The following is a 22,593-nucleotide window of genomic DNA, read 5'->3' on the forward strand; positions in this document are numbered from 1 at the left end:
AGGACCTGGGTCTGGGAGCCCCAGGCAAGGTCCATGCCCCAGCGCCAGTGTGGGCAGCGAGGTACGGCTAGTCGGCACCGTCCCCACTCAGTACGACCGCCACGGGAGGGTCAGCGTGGCACCGGCTACCCTGGGGCTGCTGTGCCACCGCCCTTCTCCTCTGCTGCTGTGAACAGCCATGTGTGCCGTGGGGTAGCCCTACTCTGGCTGTGGCCTCACAGCCTGGTCCAGAGATCCCATCCCTGGAGGTGTTCAAGGCCGGGTTGGACGGGGCTGGGAGCAACCTGGGCTGGGGGGGGGTGGCCCTGCTCAGGGCAGGGGGGTACTCGATGGTCTTTAAAGGTCCCTTTTAACTCTGACCATTCCATGATTCTGTTATTCTATGATTCTGTGGTTCAATGCTGGCTGGCAGCACCACGAGAAGCTGGCTGGAGCCCCTCTGCTGGGAAGACGGGCTGGGAGAGGTGGGGGGTCAGCCTGGAGAAGAGAAGGCTCCGCGCAGACCTCTGAGCCCCTTCCAGTGCCTAAAGGGGCTCCGGGAGAGCTGGGGAGGGACTCTGGGTCAGGGGGGGCAGCCGTGGGACGAGGGGGAGCGGTTTGACGCTGACAGAGGGGAGACTGAGAGGAGATGTGAGGAAGAACTTGTGGGCTGTGCGGGCGCTGAGCCCCTGGCGCAGGTTGCCCCGAGAAGCTGTGGCTGCCCCATCCCTGGAGGTGTTCAAGGCCGGGTTGGACGGGGCTGGGAGCGACCTGGGCTGGGGGGGGTGGCCCTGCCCAGGGCAGGGGGGTGGAACCCAATGATCTTCAAGGTCCCTTCAACCCAAACCATTCTGTGATTCTATGATTCTATGACCCATCCAGCTCAGCTGCAGGAGCTCGGGCAAATGGGGCTCCTCATCCTGCTGCAGCATTTCATGCTCAGTCCCGTGGCCTCACCTGCCTCCATTGAGCTGGTCCAGCCCTAGCACACCACACTCAGCACTGGTGCCAGCAGCTCTGCACCGGGGGTGGGACTCATGAGCCACCTCTGCTCGCCCCAGCATCGCAGGGCTAGACCCCTCTCTCCTCCGCCCCGCAGCCTCCTCCTCATCCCGCATCTCCAGGTGCAGGGATGATGAGGAGTGAGACCCGGGCACTTGACCCAACCTGGCCAACAGGGTTATTTCATAACATCAACGGCACATTCCATAGAAATTAGAAAGTTTGCTGAGAAGTTCTCTCCTCCGTGACGGCGAGATGGTCCCTTGCCCTGGCAATGGGAGGAACCCACAACAATTTGTTGTTGTTTAGACAATTATTCCATCACCCAATGACCCCTCTCCACCTGGAAAGGGGAATTGGGCTAAAGCAAGGAAACCCAAGGGCCGAAACATAAACCGCTGTAACAGAATGAGACTAAATAATTAACATTAATAACACTAAAGAAGCAATATTGTTCCCAATACCAATATAAAATACAAAAGGATTATCATCAGCCCATTCTATCCGGCACCGGCACTGTTCTATCCTTGCTCCAGCACCGGGGCAAGGAGTTCTTAGGATTGCAGCCATCATAGAAAAAAAAAAAGAACTTCACAGCAAACTTGCTAATTTATATGGAATGTGCCACTGACAGTATGAACTAACCCTGTTGGCAGCTTGGGTCAAGTGCCCGGGTCTCACTCCTCCTCATCCTGCACCTGGAGAGCTCAAAAACACTAAGACCTTGAAACCCGCACAGCATAGCTGGCTGTAAAGTGAATATTTTCACCATTTCAGACACTGGAGTGTTCTACAAGTGCAGTTTTCCCAAGCATTAGAAGAGACCTTACTGAAAAGTAAAATTACTGAAAGATAAATTAGTCCTGTGTCACTCAAACCAGGACACCACAGAAAAGTTGATTTCTCACTGAGCTTGCCCATTCTCTGCCCTCTCTCCAGAGAGTCTCATCAGCTGTGAAAGGAGCCCAGCGGGAGGATGGAGAGCAAGCCAGCAGTGAATGGCCATGCTGCCCCCCTCCCTCACCAGGGAGACATGCCAGGAGCAAACCACTTGTGCCAGGACATGTTGCCTCGCAAACAGAAAAAAGCAGCTGATGGGGATGTGACGGCGAGGGATGCTTCTAGCCAGCCCTCGGAGGCAGCTGGCAGCATTGCTGGAGTGTATGTAGAAGCTTCGAAGAAGATAATGAGCTTTTATGATGCCACCAGAGAGCATCTTCTGAGTTTGGATTTGGCACTCTGTCTTCTTGAGGCCCAGGCAGCCACGGGCTTCATCGCCGACCCGGTGAAGAACAGGCACATGTCCGTAGCAGAAGCCCTGCAGATGGGGCTGGTGGGGCTGGAACTGAAGGAGAGGCTGCTCTCTGCAGAGAAAGCTGTTACTGGCTTTGTGGACCCCTACACAGAAGAGAAAATCTCCCTCTACCAGGCGATCCAGAAGGACCTGATCGGGCGGGAGCAAGGCACTCGGCTGCTTGAGGCCCAGATTGCAACCGGGGGTATCATCGACCCAGCCACTGGCTGCCGGCTCACAGCAGATGTTGCCCGTGAGAGGGGATATTTGGATGAAGAGATGACCCAGCTCCTCTCTGACCCCAGCAATGAGGACAGCAAAGGGTTCCTCAACCCCAGTACTATGGAGAGGGTCGCTTACATGGAGCTCATGAAGAGTTGTGTTGTTGATCCAGCCTCAGGCTTTCTCCTCTTGCCCCTGCAAATCACGTTCCCAGGGCTGGCAGGGAGGGTGAGCAGCAGAGATCTGCTGGACTCCGGCATCATCAGCCCTGATATGTTCAGAGGTCTTGAGGAGGGAAGAATTTCTGCCCAGGAGGTGGCAGAGAACGACTCCGTTCAGCAGTTCCTGCATGGGACAAGGAGCGTGGCCGGTGTTGTCCTGCCTTCCAGCGAGCGGAAAAGCCTTTACCAGGCACTGAGAGAGCATCTCCTCGTGCCTGGTGCTGCTCTGATGCTCCTGCAAGTCCAGGCCTCCACCGGCACCCTGACAGACCCCATAAAGAACAAAAGCTACTCAGTTGATGAGGCTGTCAGGGTCGGTCTCATCGGCCCAGAGTTTCATGAGAAACTGTCTTCAGCTGAGAAGACCATCACTGGGTACAAGGACCCCTACACTGGAGAAATGCTCTCTCTGTTCCAAGCCATCAGGAAGGGCTTTATCCCCAAGGATCACGGCATTTGCCTTCTGGAGGCTCAGATGGCCACAGGGGGTATAATTGCTCCAGGCAGGCACCTCCGTGTCCCCACAGAGACAGCTTGCAAGTGGGGCTACCTGGATGAGGCCACAAGACAGCTCCTCTCCAGTCCTACTGATGACATGAAAGGGTTCTTCGACCCCAGCTCCAAGGAGAAGCTGACCTACGCAGACCTGCTCAAGCTCTGTGTCACTGATCCCAACACGGGGCTCCTTCTGCTGCCACTTGGTGGAGAAGGCAGAGAAGGAGTTGAGGGAACCCACCTCTTCTTTGACCATAGGACCCAATCAGCTCTGGAAAACACACAGGTACCCATTGCTTTAGGCAAATTCAAGGGAAAGTCGGTGTCTCTCTGGAAACTCATCTTCTCAGACTATATCCAGAGTGAGCAAAGAGCTGCTCTCACCCAGCAGTACCTTACAGGAACACTCTCTATGCAAGAATTGGGTAAGGCAGTCAGGGCCACCGTTGAGGAAAGGGCTTCCACTGCTAATGTCACCTTTGAAGGACTGAGGGACCAGGTGACAGCAGACCAGCTCCTGAGCTCTGAAATCATCAACAAAGATTTGTTTAAGAAACTGAAGGAGGGAGAAACATCAGCCAAAGATGTCGTCAGCATGGACACTGTCAAGAAATACCTGCAAGGGACAGGTAGCATTGGTGGGCTCCTGCTTCCTGACTCCCAGGAGAAGATCAGCATCTACCAGGGAAAGCGGAAAGGACTTTTAAGGCCAGGAACATCACTGATCCTCCTGGAGGCACAGGCTGCTACTGGATTTATCATTGACCCAGCTGCCAACAAAAGGTATTCTGTGGATGAGGCGTTAAGAGCAAACGTCATTGGCCCAGATGTTTATGACAAGCTATTGACTGCAGAGAAATCAGTCACTGGCTACAGAGATCCCTACTCAGGGAACAAGATCTCCCTCTTCCAGGCCATGAAGAAGGAGCTCATTGTCAAGGAGCACGCTATCCGCCTGCTTGAGGCCCAGATCGCCACCGGCGGCATCATTGACCCCGTCAACAGCCACCGCATCCCTGTGGAGGTGGCCTACCGGCGCGGCTACTTTGACAAGAAGATGAACTTAATCCTTTCTGATCCCAGTGATGACACCAAGGGCTTCTTCGACCCCAACACCCACGAGAACCTCACCTACCTGCAGCTGAAGGAGAAGTGCATCACAGAGCCGTCCACCGGGCTCTGCCTCCTTCCTCTGAACAGCAGGAAGCACCAGTTCATCGATGACACCACCAGACGGGTGTTCAGGAGCTCCTGGCTGCCGGTCAGGTTTGGGCGGTTACGGGGGGAGAAGGTCTCTGTGTGGGACCTGCTGAACTCCGAGTACTTCAGCGAGGGGAGGCGCCGAGAGATATTCAACCACTACCAGCTGAGGAAGCTCACCCTGGAGGAAATTCGCATCATGTTAGAGGAGGAAATGAAAAAATGGGCCCCCATCAAGTTCCCAGCCATGAGAGGCAGCGTCAGCGCTTACCACCTGATGGAAACAGGTGTCATTGACAAGGCCCTGTTTGAGAAGGTGTTGGAGGGATCCGTCACACCAGAGCAAATCCTGCACATGGACTCTGTCAGAAAGTACCTCTATGGCTCTGGCAGCATCGGGGGGATCATACTCCAGCCATCAAACCAGAGGATAAGCATTTACGAGGCCATGAAGAAAAACATCATGGTACCAGGAGTAGCCCTCCCACTGCTAGAGGCCCAGGCTGCCACAGGCTTCATCATTGACCCAGTGAACAACCAGAAACTCTGTGTGGATGATGCCATCAAGGAGGGAGTCATTGGGCCGGAAGTCCATGAGAAGCTGCAGCATGCAGAAGGGGCTGTAACAGGCTATAAAGATCCTTTCACAGGCAAGAAGATACCCCTCTTCCAGGCGATGAAGAAGGGCCTGATTGCTGACAAACAGGCCATGCAGTTGATGGAGGTGCAGATGGCTACAGGAGGCATCATTGACCCAACATGTGGCCACTATATCCCCATAGAATCTGCCCAGAAGCGAGGGTGCCTGGATGAGGACACAAGCAAGGCCCTTTCTAAGCCCAGTGATGACAACAGAGCCTTCTGTGTCCCGGACAGCAAAGAGACCGTGACCTATGCCGAACTAATCAAGCGCTGCCAGAAGGATGAGACCTCCGGCTTCCACTTGCTGCCTATGCCACAGACAGCTGCTCCTGCCTACACTGATGAACAAATCCAACGGATTTTTAAGGAAACTGTGGTGAAGGAAAAAGGGGTCTCCCTCTGGGAACTGGTCCATTCTGGGTACTTCACCGAGGAGCAGAGGAGTGACTTCATGGAGAGGATCCGGTCCGAGGAAATGTCGCTGCAGCAGCTGGTTGCTTTTGTGCTCAGACTGGTTGGGGAGATGGAGATGAAAGCCTGCACCCAGATCGCCTTGGAAGGCTTGCGAGGCAGCGTCCCAGCAGTCTGGCTGCTGGACACTGGCATCATTACTGAGAAGACGTTTGAAGAACTGGCTCAGGGCATAAAAACTCCCGAGGAAGTGGCTGCAATGGAGAGTGTGAAGAGGTACTTGCAGGGCACAGGCAGCATCGCTGGGGTGTTCATAGAGGCATCCAAAAAGAAGATGACCTTTTACAATGCCATGAAAAACAATCTCCTCCTCCCTGGGGCTGCTCTGAGGCTGCTAGAAGCTCAGGCAGCCACAGGAGACCTAACTGACCCGGCAACAAACCAGAGACTCAGCGTGAGGGATGCCGTGAAAGCAGCTGTTGTTGGTGAAGAGCTCACCGAGAAACTCCTTCTCGCTGAGAGGGCGGTGACGGGCTACACGGACCCCTACACAGGGAGCTCCATCTCACTATGCCAGGCGCTCAGGAAAGAGCTGATTCCCCTGGGAGATGCTGTTCCCTTGCTAGAGGCCCAGCTGGCCACAGGAGGGGTCATTGATCCCATTCACCACCATCACCTTCCACTCCAGGCTGCGTGCAGGTATGGCTTCTACGATGAGGACCTGAACCAAACCCTCTCTCAGTTGAATGACAGCACCAAAATCTTCTTTGATCCAAACACAAAGGAGAATGTGACCTACCAGCAGCTGAAGGACAGATGCATTCAAGAGGCTGAGTCAGGTCTCTGGCTCCTTCCTCTCTCAGAAGACGCCATGTTCTGTGTGGATGAACAAACCATGGAGGTGCTGAAATCTGTGACAGTTTGTGTCAACATAGGGCGGTTCAAAGGACAGACAGTGTCAGTCTGGGACCTTCTCAACTCTGAATACCTCTCAGACAGCAAGAGAAGAGAGCTGGTGCAAAAGTACAAAGATGAGAATACTGAAGTGCTACGTGAAATTGTAACAATTGTCACCACAATCATCAAAGAGACGGAGACACATGGCAAGAAGTTTGCATTCAAGGGCCTGCGGAAAAGAGTATCCGCCAGTGACCTCTTCCAGTCTCAACTGATAGACAAAAAAACCCTCGATGAGCTCAACCAGGGGAAGAAAACAGTCAAAGAAGTCACTGAAATGGACTCTGTCCGCAGGTACCTGGAGGGCAGCAATTTCATAGCAGGGGTCCTTATACAGCCAAGTAATGAGAAGATGGGCATCTACCAGGCCATGAGGAAGGGCATCCTGAGACCAGGGACAGCACTGGTGCTGCTGGAGGCACAGGCTGCCACTGGCTACATCATCGACCCAGAGAAAAACAAGAAGTTTTCAGTGGAGGAAGCATTAACTGAAGGTCTAATTGGAGGGGAGATTTTTGAAAAGCTACTGTGTGCAGAAAGAGCCGTGACGGGCTACACCGACCCCTACACAAAAGCCCCAATGTCCCTGTTTGAAGCTATGAACCAAGGACTGATTGTGAAGAGCCATGGCATCCGCCTGCTCGAGGCCCAGATTGCCACCGGCGGCATCATCGACCCCGTGCACAGTCACCGCATCCCTGTGGAGGTGGCCTACCGGCGCGGCTACTTCAACCAGGAAATGAACCAGATCCTCTCTGACCCCAGCGATGACACCAAGGGCTTCTTCGACCCCAACACCCACGAGAACCTCACCTACATGCAGCTCCTGGAGAGATGTGTCCAAGATTCAGCGACTGGGTTGTACCTGCTACAAGTTGTAAAGGAAGGAGGAAAGTACTTCTACATTGATGAGTCTACAAAACAGGTTTTGCGCTCAAAGCCCCTTGAAGTGAAATTTGGAAAGTTTAAGGACCAAAGAGTTTCCATCTGGGAAATTCTCTGCTCTCATTACATCTCTGAGCAGAAAAGGAAAGAACTAGTGATGCAGTACAAATGCAAAACCCTCACACTGGAAGATCTTACAGCCCTCATCCTCAAAATAATTGAGGATACAGAGCAAAGAGGGGAAGCCCTCAAGGTTAAAGGACTTCGGGGGGATGTGTCAATATCAGAATTGTTTAACTCTGAGATAATTGACAAGAAAACTCTAGATCAGCTGCAGGATGGGAGTCTCACGCTTGCCAGCCTCGCAAAGAGGGACACCATCAAAAGGTACTTGAATGGCACAGGATGCATTGCTGGAGTTCTACTCCCATCAAGGAAAGAGAAGATGAGCATCTACCAGGCCCTGAAGAAGGGCCTCCTGACAGAGCCATGTGCACTGGGGCTGCTGGAGGCACAGGCTGCCACTGGTTTTCTCATTGACCCACTGAAAAATAAGCAGCTCTCCGTGGATGAGGCCATCTCGTCTGGGCTGGTGGGCAGTGAGATTCATGAGAAGCTCCTGTCAGCAGAGAAAGCTGTGACAGGATACACAGATCCTTATGCAGGAAATAAAATTTCCCTCTTCCAGGCCATGCGGCAAAAGATGACAGTAAAGGAGCATGGCATCCGCCTCCTCGAGGCCCAGATCGCCACCGGCGGCATCATTGACCCTGTGCACAGCCACCGCCTCCCCGTGGAGGTGGCCTACCAGCGCGGATATTTGGATGATGATATGTTTCTCCTACTTTCTGATCCAGATCATGGTAGCAAAGGTTTTATAGATCCAAACACTCATGAGAAAATCAGTTACAGTCAGCTCCTACAGAGATGTTCCAAAGACAGAGATACTGGATTGTACCTGCTGCAGGTCATGGAAAAAGAAGATGGTTATTTCTACATTGATGAGCAAACAAAAAATGCCCTATTATCTACAAAGGTACAAGTGACTGTTGGAAAATACAAAGGACATGTGTTATCATTGTGGGAACTTCTATGTTCTGAATACATCACAGAAGACAAAAGAAAAGAACTGGTGAAAAAATATAAAGAGGAATCCCACCACATCCTACAAGGAATCATTGAAACAATATTAAATATCATTAAAGAAAAAGAAGAGGACAGAAGTGACGTCTGGTTCCAAGGACTCAGACAACAAATAACAGCATCAGAACTCCTCAGTGCACAGATAATTACAGAAGAAACAATGGAAAAACTCCAGGAAGGAAAAGAGACGGCCGAAGAAATAGCACAAATGGAAAGTGTGAAAAGATACCTTGAGGGAACTGGAAGCATTGCCGGCGTGCTGGTGCCCTCCAAGGCCGACCCAGCCAAGATGGAGAAGATGAGCATCTACCAGGCCATGTGGAAGGGCATCCTGAGACCAGGGACGGCCCTGGTGCTGCTGGAGGCGCAGGCTGCCACCGGCTTCCTCATTGACCCGCTCACCAGCAAGAAGCTCTCCGTGGACGAGGCCGTCTCGTCCGGGCTGGTGGGCAGCGAGCTACAAAAAAAACTTCTCTGTGCAGAGAGATCTGTAACAGGCTACACACACCCATGCACAGGACAAAAGATGTCCCTCTTCCAGGCCATGAAGAAGGAGCTCATCGTCAAGGAGCACGGCATCCGCCTCCTCGAGGCCCAGATCGCCACCGGCGGCATCATCGACCCCGTGCACAGCCACCGCCTCCCCGTGGAGGTGGCCTACCGGCGCGGCTACTTTGACCAGGAGATGAGCCAGATCCTCTCCGACCCCACCGACGACACCAAGGGCTTCTTCGACCCCAACACCCACGAGAACCTCACCTACATGCAGCTCCTCCGCCGCTGCGTGCCCGACCCGGACACGGGGCTGCTCATGCTCCAGCTCATGGACAAGGGCTCCGTCCTCTACCAGCTGACCGAGGACGCCCGCAAAGCCCTGCAGGCCGCCCGCACCACCCTCAGCGTGGGGCTCTTCCAGGGCCAGAGCGTCACCGTCTGGGAGCTCCTCTTCTCCCGCTACGTCCCCGACCACCGCCGCCAGGACCTCCTCCGCAAGTACAAGGCGGGGACGGTCACCATCTCGGAGATGATCGCCCTCCTCACCGCCATCATCACCGGGGCCGAGGGCCAGGGCCACGGCGCTGCCCCGGCCCGCAAGCCGACGCAGCAGCAGGCCCCGCCGCCGGCCGAGAACGGCGAGGCCGCGGGCTCCCGGCAGGAGCGGGAGCGGGAGCGGGAGCTGGAGCTGGAGCGCTCCCTGAAGTCGCGCACCGTCGAGGTCTCGGCGGGCGGCTTCCAGGGCAGGAAGGTCTCCCTGTGGGAGCTCCTCTTCTCCAAGTACGTCTCCGAGGCAAAGAGGCAGGAGCTGCTGGGGCAGGTGCGGGCCGGGAGCCTGGCGCTGGACGAGCTGGCAAGGCGCCTCACCGTCCTCATCGAGGAGGCGGTGGAGCGCAGCAGCAACGTGAAATTCACGGGCCTCAGGAGGCAGGTGACCGCCTCGGACCTGGTGGACTCGGGCATCATCGACAAGGACACGCTGGCCGACCTCGTCCAGGGCTCCAAGACGGTGGAGGAGGTGACGGAAATGGCCTCCGTCAAGCGCTACCTGGATGGCACGGGCTGCATCGCCGGCGTGCTGGTGCCCTCCAAGGCCGACCCCGCCAAGATGGAGAAGATGAGCATCTACCAGGCCATGTGGAAGGGCATCCTGAGGCAGGGCACGGCCCTGGTGCTGCTGGAGGCGCAGGCTGCCACCGGCTTCGTCGTTGACCCGCTCACCAGCAAGAAGCTCTCCGTGGACGAGGCCGTCTCGTCCGGGCTGGTGGGCAGCGAGCTGCACGAGAAGCTCCTGTCGGCCGAGAGGGCCGTGACGGGCTACACCGACCCCTACACCGGCGACCAGATCTCCCTCTTCCAGGCCATGAAGAAGGAGCTCATCGTCAAGGAGCACGGCATCCGCCTCCTCGAGGCCCAGATCGCCACCGGCGGCATCATCGACCCCGTGCACAGCCACCGCCTCCCCGTGGAGGTGGCCTACCGGCGCGGCTACTTTGACCAGGAGATGAGCCAGATCCTCTCCGACCCCACCGACGACACCAAGGGCTTCTTCGACCCCAACACCCACGAGAACCTCACCTACATGCAGCTCCTCCGCCGCTGCGTGCCCGACCCGGACACGGGGCTGCTCATGCTCCAGCTCATGGACAAGGGCTCCGTCCTCTACCAGCTGACCGAGGACGCCCGCAAAGCCCTGCAGGCCGCCCGCACCACCCTCAGCGTGGGGCTCTTCCAGGGCCAGAGCGTCACCGTCTGGGAGCTCCTCTTCTCCCGCTACGTCCCCGACCACCGCCGCCAGGACCTCCTCCGCAAGTACAAGGCGGGGACGGTCACCATCTCGGAGATGATCGCCCTCCTCACCGCCATCATCACCGGGGCCGAGGGCCAGGGCCACGGCGCTGCCCCGGCCCGCAAGCCGACGCAGCAGCAGGCCCCGCCGCCGGCCGAGAACGGCGAGGCCGCGGGCTCCCGGCAGGAGCGGGAGCGGGAGCGGGAGCTGGAGCTGGAGCGCTCCCTGAAGTCGCGCACCGTCGAGGTCTCGGCGGGCGGCTTCCAGGGCAGGAAGGTCTCCCTGTGGGAGCTCCTCTTCTCCAAGTACGTCTCCGAGGCAAAGAGGCAGGAGCTGCTGGGGCAGGTGCGGGCCGGGAGCCTGGCGCTGGACGAGCTGGCAAGGCGCCTCACCGTCCTCATCGAGGAGGCGGTGGAGCGCAGCAGCAACGTGAAATTCACGGGCCTCAGGAGGCAGGTGACCGCCTCGGACCTGGTGGACTCGGGCATCATCGACAAGGACACGCTGGCCGACCTCGTCCAGGGCTCCAAGACGGTGGAGGAGGTGACGGAAATGGCCTCCGTCAAGCGCTACCTGGACGGCACGGGCTGCATCGCCGGCGTGCTGGTGCCCTCCAAGGCCGACCCCGCCAAGATGGAGAAGATGAGCATCTACCAGGCCATGTGGAAGGGCATCCTGAGGCAGGGCACGGCCCTGGTGCTGCTGGAGGCGCAGGCTGCCACCGGCTTCGTCGTTGACCCGCTCACCAGCAAGAAGCTCTCCGTGGACGAGGCCGTCTCGTCCGGGCTGGTGGGCAGCGAGCTGCACGAGAAGCTCCTGTCGGCCGAGAGGGCCGTGACGGGCTACACCGACCCCTACACCGGCGACCAGATCTCCCTCTTCCAGGCCATGAAGAAGGAGCTCATCGTCAAGGAGCACGGCATCCGCCTCCTCGAGGCCCAGATCGCCACCGGCGGCATCATCGACCCCGTGCACAGCCACCGCCTCCCCGTGGAGGTGGCCTACCGGCGCGGCTACTTTGACCAGGAGATGAGCCAGATCCTCTCCGACCCCACCGACGACACCAAGGGCTTCTTCGACCCCAACACCCACGAGAACCTCACCTACATGCAGCTCCTCCGCCGCTGCGTGCCCGACCCGGACACGGGGCTGCTCATGCTCCAGCTCATGGACAAGGGCTCCGTCCTCTACCAGCTGACCGAGGACGCCCGCAAAGCCCTGCAGGCCGCCCGCACCACCCTCAGCGTGGGGCTCTTCCAGGGCCAGAGCGTCACCGTCTGGGAGCTCCTCTTCTCCCGCTACGTCCCCGACCACCGCCGCCAGGACCTCCTCCGCAAGTACAAGGCGGGGACGGTCACCATCTCGGAGATGATCGCCCTCCTCACCGCCATCATCACCGGGGCCGAGGGCCAGGGCCACGGCGCTGCCCCGGCCCGCAAGCCGACGCAGCAGCAGGCCCCGCCGCCGGCCGAGAACGGCGAGGCCGCGGGCTCCCGGCAGGAGCGGGAGCGGGAGCGGGAGCTGGAGCTGGAGCGCTCCCTGAAGTCGCGCACCGTCGAGGTCTCGGCGGGCGGCTTCCAGGGCAGGAAGGTCTCCCTGTGGGAGCTCCTCTTCTCCAAGTACGTCTCCGAGGCAAAGAGGCAGGAGCTGCTGGGGCAGGTGCGGGCCGGGAGCCTGGCGCTGGACGAGCTGGCAAGGCGCCTCACCGTCCTCATCGAGGAGGCGGTGGAGCGCAGCAGCAACGTGAAATTCACGGGCCTCAGGAGGCAGGTGACCGCCTCGGACCTGGTGGACTCGGGCATCATCGACAAGGACACGCTGGCCGACCTCGTCCAGGGCTCCAAGACGGTGGAGGAGGTGACGGAAATGGCCTCCGTCAAGCGCTACCTGGATGGCACGGGCTGCATCGCCGGCGTGCTGGTGCCCTCCAAGGCCGACCCCGCCAAGATGGAGAAGATGAGCATCTACCAGGCCATGTGGAAGGGCATCCTGAGGCAGGGCACGGCCCTGGTGCTGCTGGAGGCGCAGGCTGCCACCGGCTTCGTCGTTGACCCGCTCACCAGCAAGAAGCTCTCCGTGGACGAGGCCGTCTCGTCCGGGCTGGTGGGCAGCGAGCTGCACGAGAAGCTCCTGTCGGCCGAGAGGGCCGTGACGGGCTACACCGACCCCTACACCGGCGACCAGATCTCCCTCTTCCAGGCCATGAAGAAGGAGCTCATCGTCAAGGAGCACGGCATCCGCCTCCTCGAGGCCCAGATCGCCACCGGCGGCATCATCGACCCCGTGCACAGCCACCGCCTCCCCGTGGAGGTGGCCTACCGGCGCGGCTACTTTGACCAGGAGATGAGCCAGATCCTCTCCGACCCCACCGACGACACCAAGGGCTTCTTCGACCCCAACACCCACGAGAACCTCACCTACATGCAGCTCCTCCGCCGCTGCGTGCCCGACCCGGACACGGGGCTGCTCATGCTCCAGCTCATGGACAAGGGCTCCGTCCTCTACCAGCTGACCGAGGACGCCCGCAAAGCCCTGCAGGCCGCCCGCACCACCCTCAGCGTGGGGCTCTTCCAGGGCCAGAGCGTCACCGTCTGGGAGCTCCTCTTCTCCCGCTACGTCCCCGACCACCGCCGCCAGGACCTCCTCCGCAAGTACAAGGCGGGGACGGTCACCATCTCGGAGATGATCGCCCTCCTCACCGCCATCATCACCGGGGCCGAGGGCCAGGGCCACGGCGCTGCCCCGGCCCGCAAGCCGACGCAGCAGCAGGCCCTGCCGCCGGCCGAGAACGGCGAGGCCGCGGGCTCCCGGCAGGAGCGGGAGCGGGAGCGGGAGCTGGAGCTGGAGCGCTCCCTGAAGTCGCGCACCGTCGAGGTCTCGGCGGGCGGCTTCCAGGGCAGGAAGGTCTCCCTGTGGGAGCTCCTCTTCTCCAAGTACGTCTCCGAGGCAAAGAGGCAGGAGCTGCTGGGGCAGGTGCGGGCCGGGAGCCTGGCGCTGGACGAGCTGGCAAGGCGCCTCACCGTCCTCATCGAGGAGGCGGTGGAGCGCAGCAGCAACGTGAAATTCACGGGCCTCAGGAGGCAGGTGACCGCCTCGGACCTGGTGGACTCGGGCATCATCGACAAGGACACGCTGGCCGACCTCGTCCAGGGCTCCAAGACGGTGGAGGAGGTGACGGAAATGGCCTCCGTCAAGCGCTACCTGGACGGCACGGGCTGCATCGCCGGCGTGCTGGTGCCCTCCAAGGCCGACCCCGCCAAGATGGAGAAGATGAGCATCTACCAGGCCATGTGGAAGGGCATCCTGAGGCAGGGCACGGCCCTGGTGCTGCTGGAGGCGCAGGCTGCCACCGGCTTCGTCGTTGACCCGCTCACCAGCAAGAAGCTCTCCGTGGACGAGGCCGTCTCGTCCGGGCTGGTGGGCAGCGAGCTGCACGAGAAGCTCCTGTCGGCCGAGAGGGCCGTGACGGGCTACACCGACCCCTACACCGGCGACCAGATCTCCCTCTTCCAGGCCATGAAGAAGGAGCTCATCGTCAAGGAGCACGGCATCCGCCTCCTCGAGGCCCAGATCGCCACCGGCGGCATCATCGACCCCGTGCACAGCCACCGCCTCCCCGTGGAGGTGGCCTACCGGCGCGGCTACTTTGACCAGGAGATGAGCCAGATCCTCTCCGACCCCACCGACGACACCAAGGGCTTCTTCGACCCCAACACCCACGAGAACCTCACCTACATGCAGCTCCTCCGCCGCTGCGTGCCCGACCCGGACACGGGGCTGCTCATGCTCCAGCTCATGGACAAGGGCTCCGTCCTCTACCAGCTGACCGAGGACGCCCGCAAAGCCCTGCAGGCCGCCCGCACCACCCTCAGCGTGGGGCTCTTCCAGGGCCAGAGCGTCACCGTCTGGGAGCTCCTCTTCTCCCGCTACGTCCCCGACCACCGCCGCCAGGACCTCCTCCGCAAGTACAAGGCGGGGACGGTCACCATCTCGGAGATGATCGCCCTCCTCACCGCCATCATCACCGGGGCCGAGGGCCAGGGCCACGGCGCTGCCCCGGCCCGCAAGCCGACGCAGCAGCAGGCCCCGCCGCCGGCCGAGAACGGCGAGGCCGCGGGCTCCCGGCAGGAGCGGGAGCGGGAGCGGGAGCTGGAGCTGGAGCGCTCCCTGAAGTCGCGCACCGTCGAGGTCTCGGCGGGCGGCTTCCAGGGCAGGAAGGTCTCCCTGTGGGAGCTCCTCTTCTCCAAGTACGTCTCCGAGGCAAAGAGGCAGGAGCTGCTGGGGCAGGTGCGAGCCGGGAGCCTGGCGCTGGACGAGCTGGCAAGGCGCCTCACCGTCCTCATCGAGGAGGCGGTGGAGCGCAGCAGCAACGTGAAATTCACGGGCCTCAGGAGGCAGGTGACCGCCTCGGACCTGGTGGACTCGGGCATCATCGACAAGGACACGCTGGCCGACCTCGTCCAGGGCTCCAAGACGGTGGAGGAGGTGACGGAAATGGCCTCCGTCAAGCGCTACCTGGACGGCACGGGCTGCATCGCCGGCGTGCTGGTGCCCTCCAAGGCCGACCCCGCCAAGATGGAGAAGATGAGCATCTACCAGGCCATGTGGAAGGGCATCCTGAGGCAGGGCACGGCCCTGGTGCTGCTGGAGGCGCAGGCTGCCACCGGCTTCGTCGTTGACCCGCTCACCAGCAAGAAGCTCTCCGTGGACGAGGCCGTCTCGTCCGGGCTGGTGGGCAGCGAGCTGCACGAGAAGCTCCTGTCGGCCGAGAGGGCCGTGACGGGCTACACCGACCCCTACACCGGCGACCAGATCTCCCTCTTCCAGGCCATGAAGAAGGAGCTCATCGTCAAGGAGCACGGCATCCGCCTCCTCGAGGCCCAGATCGCCACCGGCGGCATCATCGACCCCGTGCACAGCCACCGCCTCCCCGTGGAGGTGGCCTACCGGCGCGGCTACTTTGACCAGGAGATGAGCCAGATCCTCTCCGACCCCACCGACGACACCAAGGGCTTCTTCGACCCCAACACCCACGAGAACCTCACCTACATGCAGCTCCTCCGCCGCTGCGTGCCCGACCCGGACACGGGGCTGCTCATGCTCCAGCTCATGGACAAGGGCTCCGTCCTCTACCAGCTGACCGAGGACGCCCGCAAAGCCCTGCAGGCCGCCCGCACCACCCTCAGCGTGGGGCTCTTCCAGGGCCAGAGCGTCACCGTCTGGGAGCTCCTCTTCTCCCGCTACGTCCCCGACCACCGCCGCCAGGACCTCCTCCGCAAGTACAAGGCGGGGACGGTCACCATCTCGGAGATGATCGCCCTCCTCACCGCCATCATCACCGGGGCCGAGGGCCAGGGCCACGGCGCTGCCCCGGCCCGCAAGCCGACGCAGCAGCAGGCCCCGCCGCCGGCCGAGAACGGCGAGGCCGCGGGCTCCCGGCAGGAGCGGGAGCGGGAGCGGGAGCTGGAGCTGGAGCGCTCCCTGAAGTCGCGCACCGTCGAGGTCTCGGCGGGCGGCTTCCAGGGCAGGAAGGTCTCCCTGTGGGAGCTCCTCTTCTCCAAGTACGTCTCCGAGGCAAAGAGGCAGGAGCTGCTGGGGCAGGTGCGGGCCGGGAGCCTGGCGCTGGACGAGCTGGCAAGGCGCCTCACCGTCCTCATCGAGGAGGCGGTGGAGCGCAGCAGCAACGTGAAATTCACGGGCCTCAGGAGGCAGGTGACCGCCTCGGACCTGGTGGACTCGGGCATCATCGACAAGGACACGCTGGCCGACCTCGTCCAGGGCTCCAAGACGGTGGAGGAGGTGACGGAAATGGCCTCCGTCAAGCGCTACCTGGACGGCACGGGCTGCATCGCCGGCGTGCTGGTGCCCTCCAAGGCCGACCCCGCCAAGATGGAGAAGATGAGCATCTACCAGGCCATGTGGAAGGGCATCCTGAGGCAGGGCACGGCCCTGGTGCTGCTGGAGGCGCAGGCTGCCACCGGCTTCGTCGTTGACCCGCTCACCAGCAAGAAGCTCTCCGTGGACGAGGCCGTCTCGTCCGGGCTGGTGGGCAGCGAGCTGCACGAGAAGCTCCTGTCGGCCGAGAGGGCCGTGACGGGCTACACCGACCCCTACACCGGCGACCAGATCTCCCTCTTCCAGGCCATGAAGAAGGAGCTCATCGTCAAGGAGCACGGCATCCGCCTCCTCGAGGCCCAGATCGCCACCGGCGGCATCATCGACCCCGTGCACAGCCACCGCCTCCCCGTGGAGGTGGCCTACCGGCGCGGCTACTTTGACCAGGAGATGAGCCAGATCCTCTCCGACCCCACCGACGACACCAAGGGCTTCTTCGACCCCAACACCCACGAGAACCTCACCTACATGCAGCTCCTCCGCCGCTGCGTGCCCGACCCGGACACGGGGCTGCTCATGCTCCAGCTCATGGACAAGGGCTCCGTCCTCTACCAGCTGACCGAGGACGCCCGCAAAGCCCTGCAGGCCGCCCGCACCACCCTCAGCGTGGGGCTCTTCCAGGGCCAGAGCGTCACCGTCTGGGAGCTCCTCTTCTCCCGCTACGTCCCCGACCACCGCCGCCAGGACCTCCTCCGCAAGTACAAGGCGGGGACGGTCACCATCTCGGAGATGATCGCCCTCCTCACCGCCATCATCACCGGGGCCGAGGGCCAGGGCCACGGCGCTGCCCCGGCCCGCAAGCCGACGCAGCAGCAGGCCCCGCCGCCGGCCGAGAACGGCGAGGCCGCGGGCTCCCGGCAGGAGCGGGAGCGGGAGCGGGAGCTGGAGCTGGAGCGCTCCCTGAAGTCGCGCACCGTCGAGGTCTCGGCGGGCGGCTTCCAGGGCAGGAAGGTCTCCCTGTGGGAGCTCCTCTTCTCCAAGTACGTCTCCGAGGCAAAGAGGCAGGAGCTGCTGGGGCAGGTGCGGGCCGGGAGCCTGGCGCTGGACGAGCTGGCAAGGCGCCTCACCGTCCTCATCGAGGAGGCGGTGGAGCGCAGCAGCAATGTGAAATTCACGGGCCTCAGGAGGCAGGTGACCGCCTCGGACCTGGTGGACTCGGGCATCATCGACAAGGACACGCTGGCCGACCTCGTCCAGGGCTCCAAGACGGTGGAGGAGGTGACGGAAATGGCCTCCGTCAAGCGCTACCTGGACGGCACGGGCTGCATCGCCGGCGTGCTGGTGCCCTCCAAGGCCGACCCCGCCAAGATGGAGAAGATGAGCATCTACCAGGCCATGTGGAAGGGCATCCTGAGGCAGGGCACGGCCCTGGTGCTGCTGGAGGCGCAGGCTGCCACCGGCTTCGTCGTTGACCCGCTCACCAGCAAGAAGCTCTCCGTGGACGAGGCCGTCTCGTCCGGGCTGGTGGGCAGCGAGCTGCACGAGAAGCTCCTGTCGGCCGAGAGGGCCGTGACGGGCTACACCGACCCCTACACCGGCGACCAGATCTCCCTCTTCCAGGCCATGAAGAAGGAGCTCATCGTCAAGGAGCACGGCATCCGCCTCCTCGAGGCCCAGATCGCCACCGGCGGCATCATCGACCCTGTGCACAGCCACCGCCTCCCCGTGGAGGTGGCCTACCGGCGCGGCTACTTTGACCAGGAGATGAGCCAGATCCTCTCCGACCCCACCGACGACACCAAGGGCTTCTTCGACCCCAACACCCACGAGAACCTCACCTACATGCAGCTCCTCCGCCGCTGCGTGCCCGACCCGGACACGGGGCTGCTCATGCTCCAGCTCATGGACAAGGGCTCCGTCCTCTACCAGCTGACCGAGGACGCCCGCAAAGCCCTGCAGGCCGCCCGCACCACCCTCAGCGTGGGGCTCTTCCAGGGCCAGAGCGTCACCGTCTGGGAGCTCCTCTTCTCCCGCTACGTCCCCGACCACCGCCGCCAGGACCTCCTCCGCAAGTACAAGGCGGGGACGGTCACCATCTCGGAGATGATCGCCCTCCTCACCGCCATCATCACCGGGGCCGAGGGCCAGGGCCACGGCGCTGCCCCGGCCCGCAAGCCGACGCAGCAGCAGGCCCCGCCGCCGGCCGAGAACGGCGAGGCCGCGGGCTCCCGGCAGGAGCGGGAGCGGGAGCGGGAGCGGGAGCTGGAGCTGGAGCGCTCCCTGAAGTCGCGCACCGTCGAGGTCTCGGCGGGCGGCTTCCAGGGCAGGAAGGTCTCCCTGTGGGAGCTCCTCTTCTCCAAGTACGTCTCCGAGGCAAAGAGGCAGGAGCTGCTGGGGCAGGTGCGGGCCGGGAGCCTGGCGCTGGACGAGCTGGCAAGGCGCCTCACCGTCCTCATCGAGGAGGCGGTGGAGCGCAGCAGCAACGTGAAATTCACGGGCCTCAGGAGGCAGGTGACCGCCTCGGACCTGGTGGACTCGGGCATCATCGACAAGGACACGCTGGCCGACCTCGTCCAGGGCTCCAAGACGGTGGAGGAGGTGACGGAAATGGCCTCCGTCAAGCGCTACCTGGACGGCACGGGCTGCATCGCCGGCGTGCTGGTGCCCTCCAAGGCCGACCCCGCCAAGATGGAGAAGATGAGCATCTACCAGGCCATGTGGAAGGGCATCCTGAGGCAGGGCACGGCCCTGGTGCTGCTGGAGGCGCAGGCTGCCACCGGCTTCGTCGTTGACCCGCTCACCAGCAAGAAGCTCTCCGTGGACGAGGCCGTCTCGTCCGGGCTGGTGGGCAGCGAGCTGCACGAGAAGCTCCTGTCGGCCGAGAGGGCCGTGACGGGCTACACCGACCCCTACACCGGCGACCAGATCTCCCTCTTCCAGGCCATGAAGAAGGAGCTCATCGTCAAGGAGCACGGCATCCGCCTCCTCGAGGCCCAGATCGCCACCGGCGGCATCATCGACCCCGTGCACAGCCACCGCCTCCCCGTGGAGGTGGCCTACCGGCGCGGCTACTTTGACCAGGAGATGAGCCAGATCCTCTCCGACCCCACCGACGACACCAAGGGCTTCTTCGACCCCAACACCCACGAGAACCTCACCTACATGCAGCTCCTCCGCCGCTGCGTGCCCGACCCGGACACGGGGCTGCTCATGCTCCAGCTCATGGACAAGGGCTCCGTCCTCTACCAGCTGACCGAGGACGCCCGCAAAGCCCTGCAGGCCGCCCGCACCACCCTCAGCGTGGGGCTCTTCCAGGGCCAGAGCGTCACCGTCTGGGAGCTCCTCTTCTCCCGCTACGTCCCCGACCACCGCCGCCAGGACCTCCTCCGCAAGTACAAGGCGGGGACGGTCACCATCTCGGAGATGATCGCCCTCCTCACCGCCATCATCACCGGGGCCGAGGGCCAGGGCCACGGCGCTGCCCCGGCCCGCAAGCCGACGCAGCAGCAGGCCCCGCCGCCGGCCGAGAACGGCGAGACCGCGGGCTCCCGGCAGGAGCGGGAGCGGGAGCGGGAGCTGGAGCTGGAGCGCTCCCTGAAGTCGCGCACCGTCGAGGTCTCGGCGGGCGGCTTCCAGGGCAGGAAGGTCTCCCTGTGGGAGCTCCTCTTCTCCAAGTACGTCTCCGAGGCAAAGAGGCAGGAGCTGCTGGGGCAGGTGCGGGCCGGGAGCCTGGCGCTGGACGAGCTGGCAAGGCGCCTCACCGTCCTCATCGAGGAGGCGGTGGAGCGCAGCAGCAACGTGAAATTCACGGGCCTCAGGAGGCAGGTGACCGCCTCGGACCTGGTGGACTCGGGCATCATCGACAAGGACACGCTGGCCGACCTCGTCCAGGGCTCCAAGACGGTGGAGGAGGTGACGGAAATGGCCTCCGTCAAGCGCTACCTGGACGGCACGGGCTGCATCGCCGGCGTGCTGGTGCCCTCCAAGGCCGACCCCGCCAAGATGGAGAAGATGAGCATCTACCAGGCCATGTGGAAGGGCATCCTGAGGCAGGGCACGGCCCTGGTGCTGCTGGAGGCGCAGGCTGCCACCGGCTTCGTCGTTGACCCGCTCACCAGCAAGAAGCTCTCCGTGGACGAGGCCGTCTCGTCCGGGCTGGTGGGCAGCGAGCTGCACGAGAAGCTCCTGTCGGCCGAGAGGGCCGTGACGGGCTACACCGACCCCTACACCGGCGACCAGATCTCCCTCTTCCAGGCCATGAAGAAGGAGCTCATCGTCAAGGAGCACGGCATCCGCCTCCTCGAGGCCCAGATCGCCACCGGCGGCATCATCGACCCCGTGCACAGCCACCGCCTCCCCGTGGAGGTGGCCTACCGGCGCGGCTACTTTGACCAGGAGATGAGCCAGATCCTCTCCGACCCCACCGACGACACCAAGGGCTTCTTCGACCCCAACACCCACGAGAACCTCACCTACATGCAGCTCCTCCGCCGCTGCGTGCCCGACCCAGACACTGGTCTTTTTTTCCTTAATATTTTATCAAATAATTGTTGAACGTATTGCATTTTTGTTGTTGTTATGTCATTTTTGAAGAATTTAGCTATTGTGAATAGTTTCTTTGCTGCTGGTACTTTTCTTTTTTTTTTAATTGTATTTTTTAAAATGCTGTTTTCATTCTTTGACTTTCCTTATTGTTCTCTTCCCTTTTCTGTAACCTACGCACATCAGGTATAGCTTTTAAGTGACTCCCCCGAGCGTGTTGCTACAGTGTATTAAGCTTTTTTTCTTCTGACATATTTCAGGAACACAGCAATCGACCTGGGTCATCTTAGGTCGTTTTGGTGAAATATGTTGTCCTCATTTTCCTCAGCCAGGCTTAAATGGAAGTGTGTCTTTTGTGGTGTGTGAGGTGTAGTGTGAACGGTATTTTTATTCTCCTTCTAGTCTGTTTTCTTATGCATGAAGAACATTTTTTTTTCTTATCAGATTTTCAGGGCGTTCTTAAGAGTTGCAGTTTTTGAAACCTGAATTTTGCATGGAGACCACATTTCCGTGTAGGCAGTATGTCAGGGTGGTGTTAGGTGTTCCTGGGGTGGGATTATGTGTGTTTACTCTTTATGGCTCAGCTTGTCTAGTTTTTATGGGGTCGTCCGGGCTACAGACACCCTCCGCTTAGAGTGGTTTGGTCTCTCAGCAGTACATACACTCAATTCGCTCTCATGCTGTGCTTCCCCTCTCTCCAATTCCCCGGCTCTCCACAGAGCCTCTATAGACAGCTGTGCTGTGGGATCCACACAGGAGCTGAGATCCCGTGGGGGACGTTGTCATGCTGCGTCTCTCGTCTGTCCACCTGCGGTCAGGGGAGCCGGCAGCGGCGCGTCCGTTCCCTCAAGCTGGCCTCTGGGCATTTCTCAGCTCCTTTTGCCGTCCCGTGTCCTGAGCTGACTCAGCCCACGTGCCACGCTCCGGGAGAGGAGGCAGCCCCAGAACCACTCTGCTGTAGAGTTCAGGGCTGAGTAATTCTACTACTGTTTAATAGAAGGAAACTTACTCTCCTTAAATGCATTACCTGAGGCTATTTGCCTTAATTAACCCAGTAATGTCCTGGAAAATGGATTTTTTGCCACAGCTTGTAGAGCTGATAGCTAGATACAAGTATAGATTAGCCGTGGAACTACTTACTACAACCTGCCGTGTAGCCCAGAGATTTGCATGGCCTCAAAAAGTGATGGGGCAAACGAATGGTAGAGAAGTCCACTGAGGGCTGTTAAATGCAAAGACCCACCTCTGCCTCAGGAGGTCCCTCAGCCAGAGGTCACCCGGAGCTGGAAGGCAGGATCGGGGGTGTCGGCAGGGGCTCGCACTGCTCTTTGTGTGGAGTCTGACGCTCGGCAGCGCTGGCTGCAGCACAGGGGAGACACGGCCCTCTGCTCTGGGCTGGCATAACCGCGACTGTCCAACCACCATCTGCATTACAAACGTGGGGACACACCAGAAATGCCACAACTTACCCAAAGGTCCAG

At 60.9% G+C, this 22,593-nt stretch overlaps 1 protein-coding gene across 1 annotated transcript in view; it reads left to right on the top strand.

Moving 5' to 3' along the window:
- Positions 1 to 1,957: 1,957 nt before the first annotated feature.
- The window catches only part of EPPK1 (epiplakin 1), a gene marked incomplete at both ends in the record, with an annotated part of 42,300 nt that continues 21,664 nt past the window's right edge, over positions 1,958 to 22,593 (top strand). Inside the window, one exon of the mRNA XM_082499270.1 lies at positions 1,958 to 20,881. Coding sequence (XP_082355396.1) covers positions 1,958 to 20,881 — 18,924 coding nt within the window. The remainder of the gene's footprint in view (positions 20,882 to 22,593) is intronic.

Source organism: Vanellus vanellus (assembly GCF_965231255.1).
Source record: "Vanellus vanellus genome assembly, chromosome: 2".
Lineage (NCBI taxonomy): Eukaryota > Metazoa > Chordata > Aves > Charadriiformes > Charadriidae > Vanellus > Vanellus vanellus.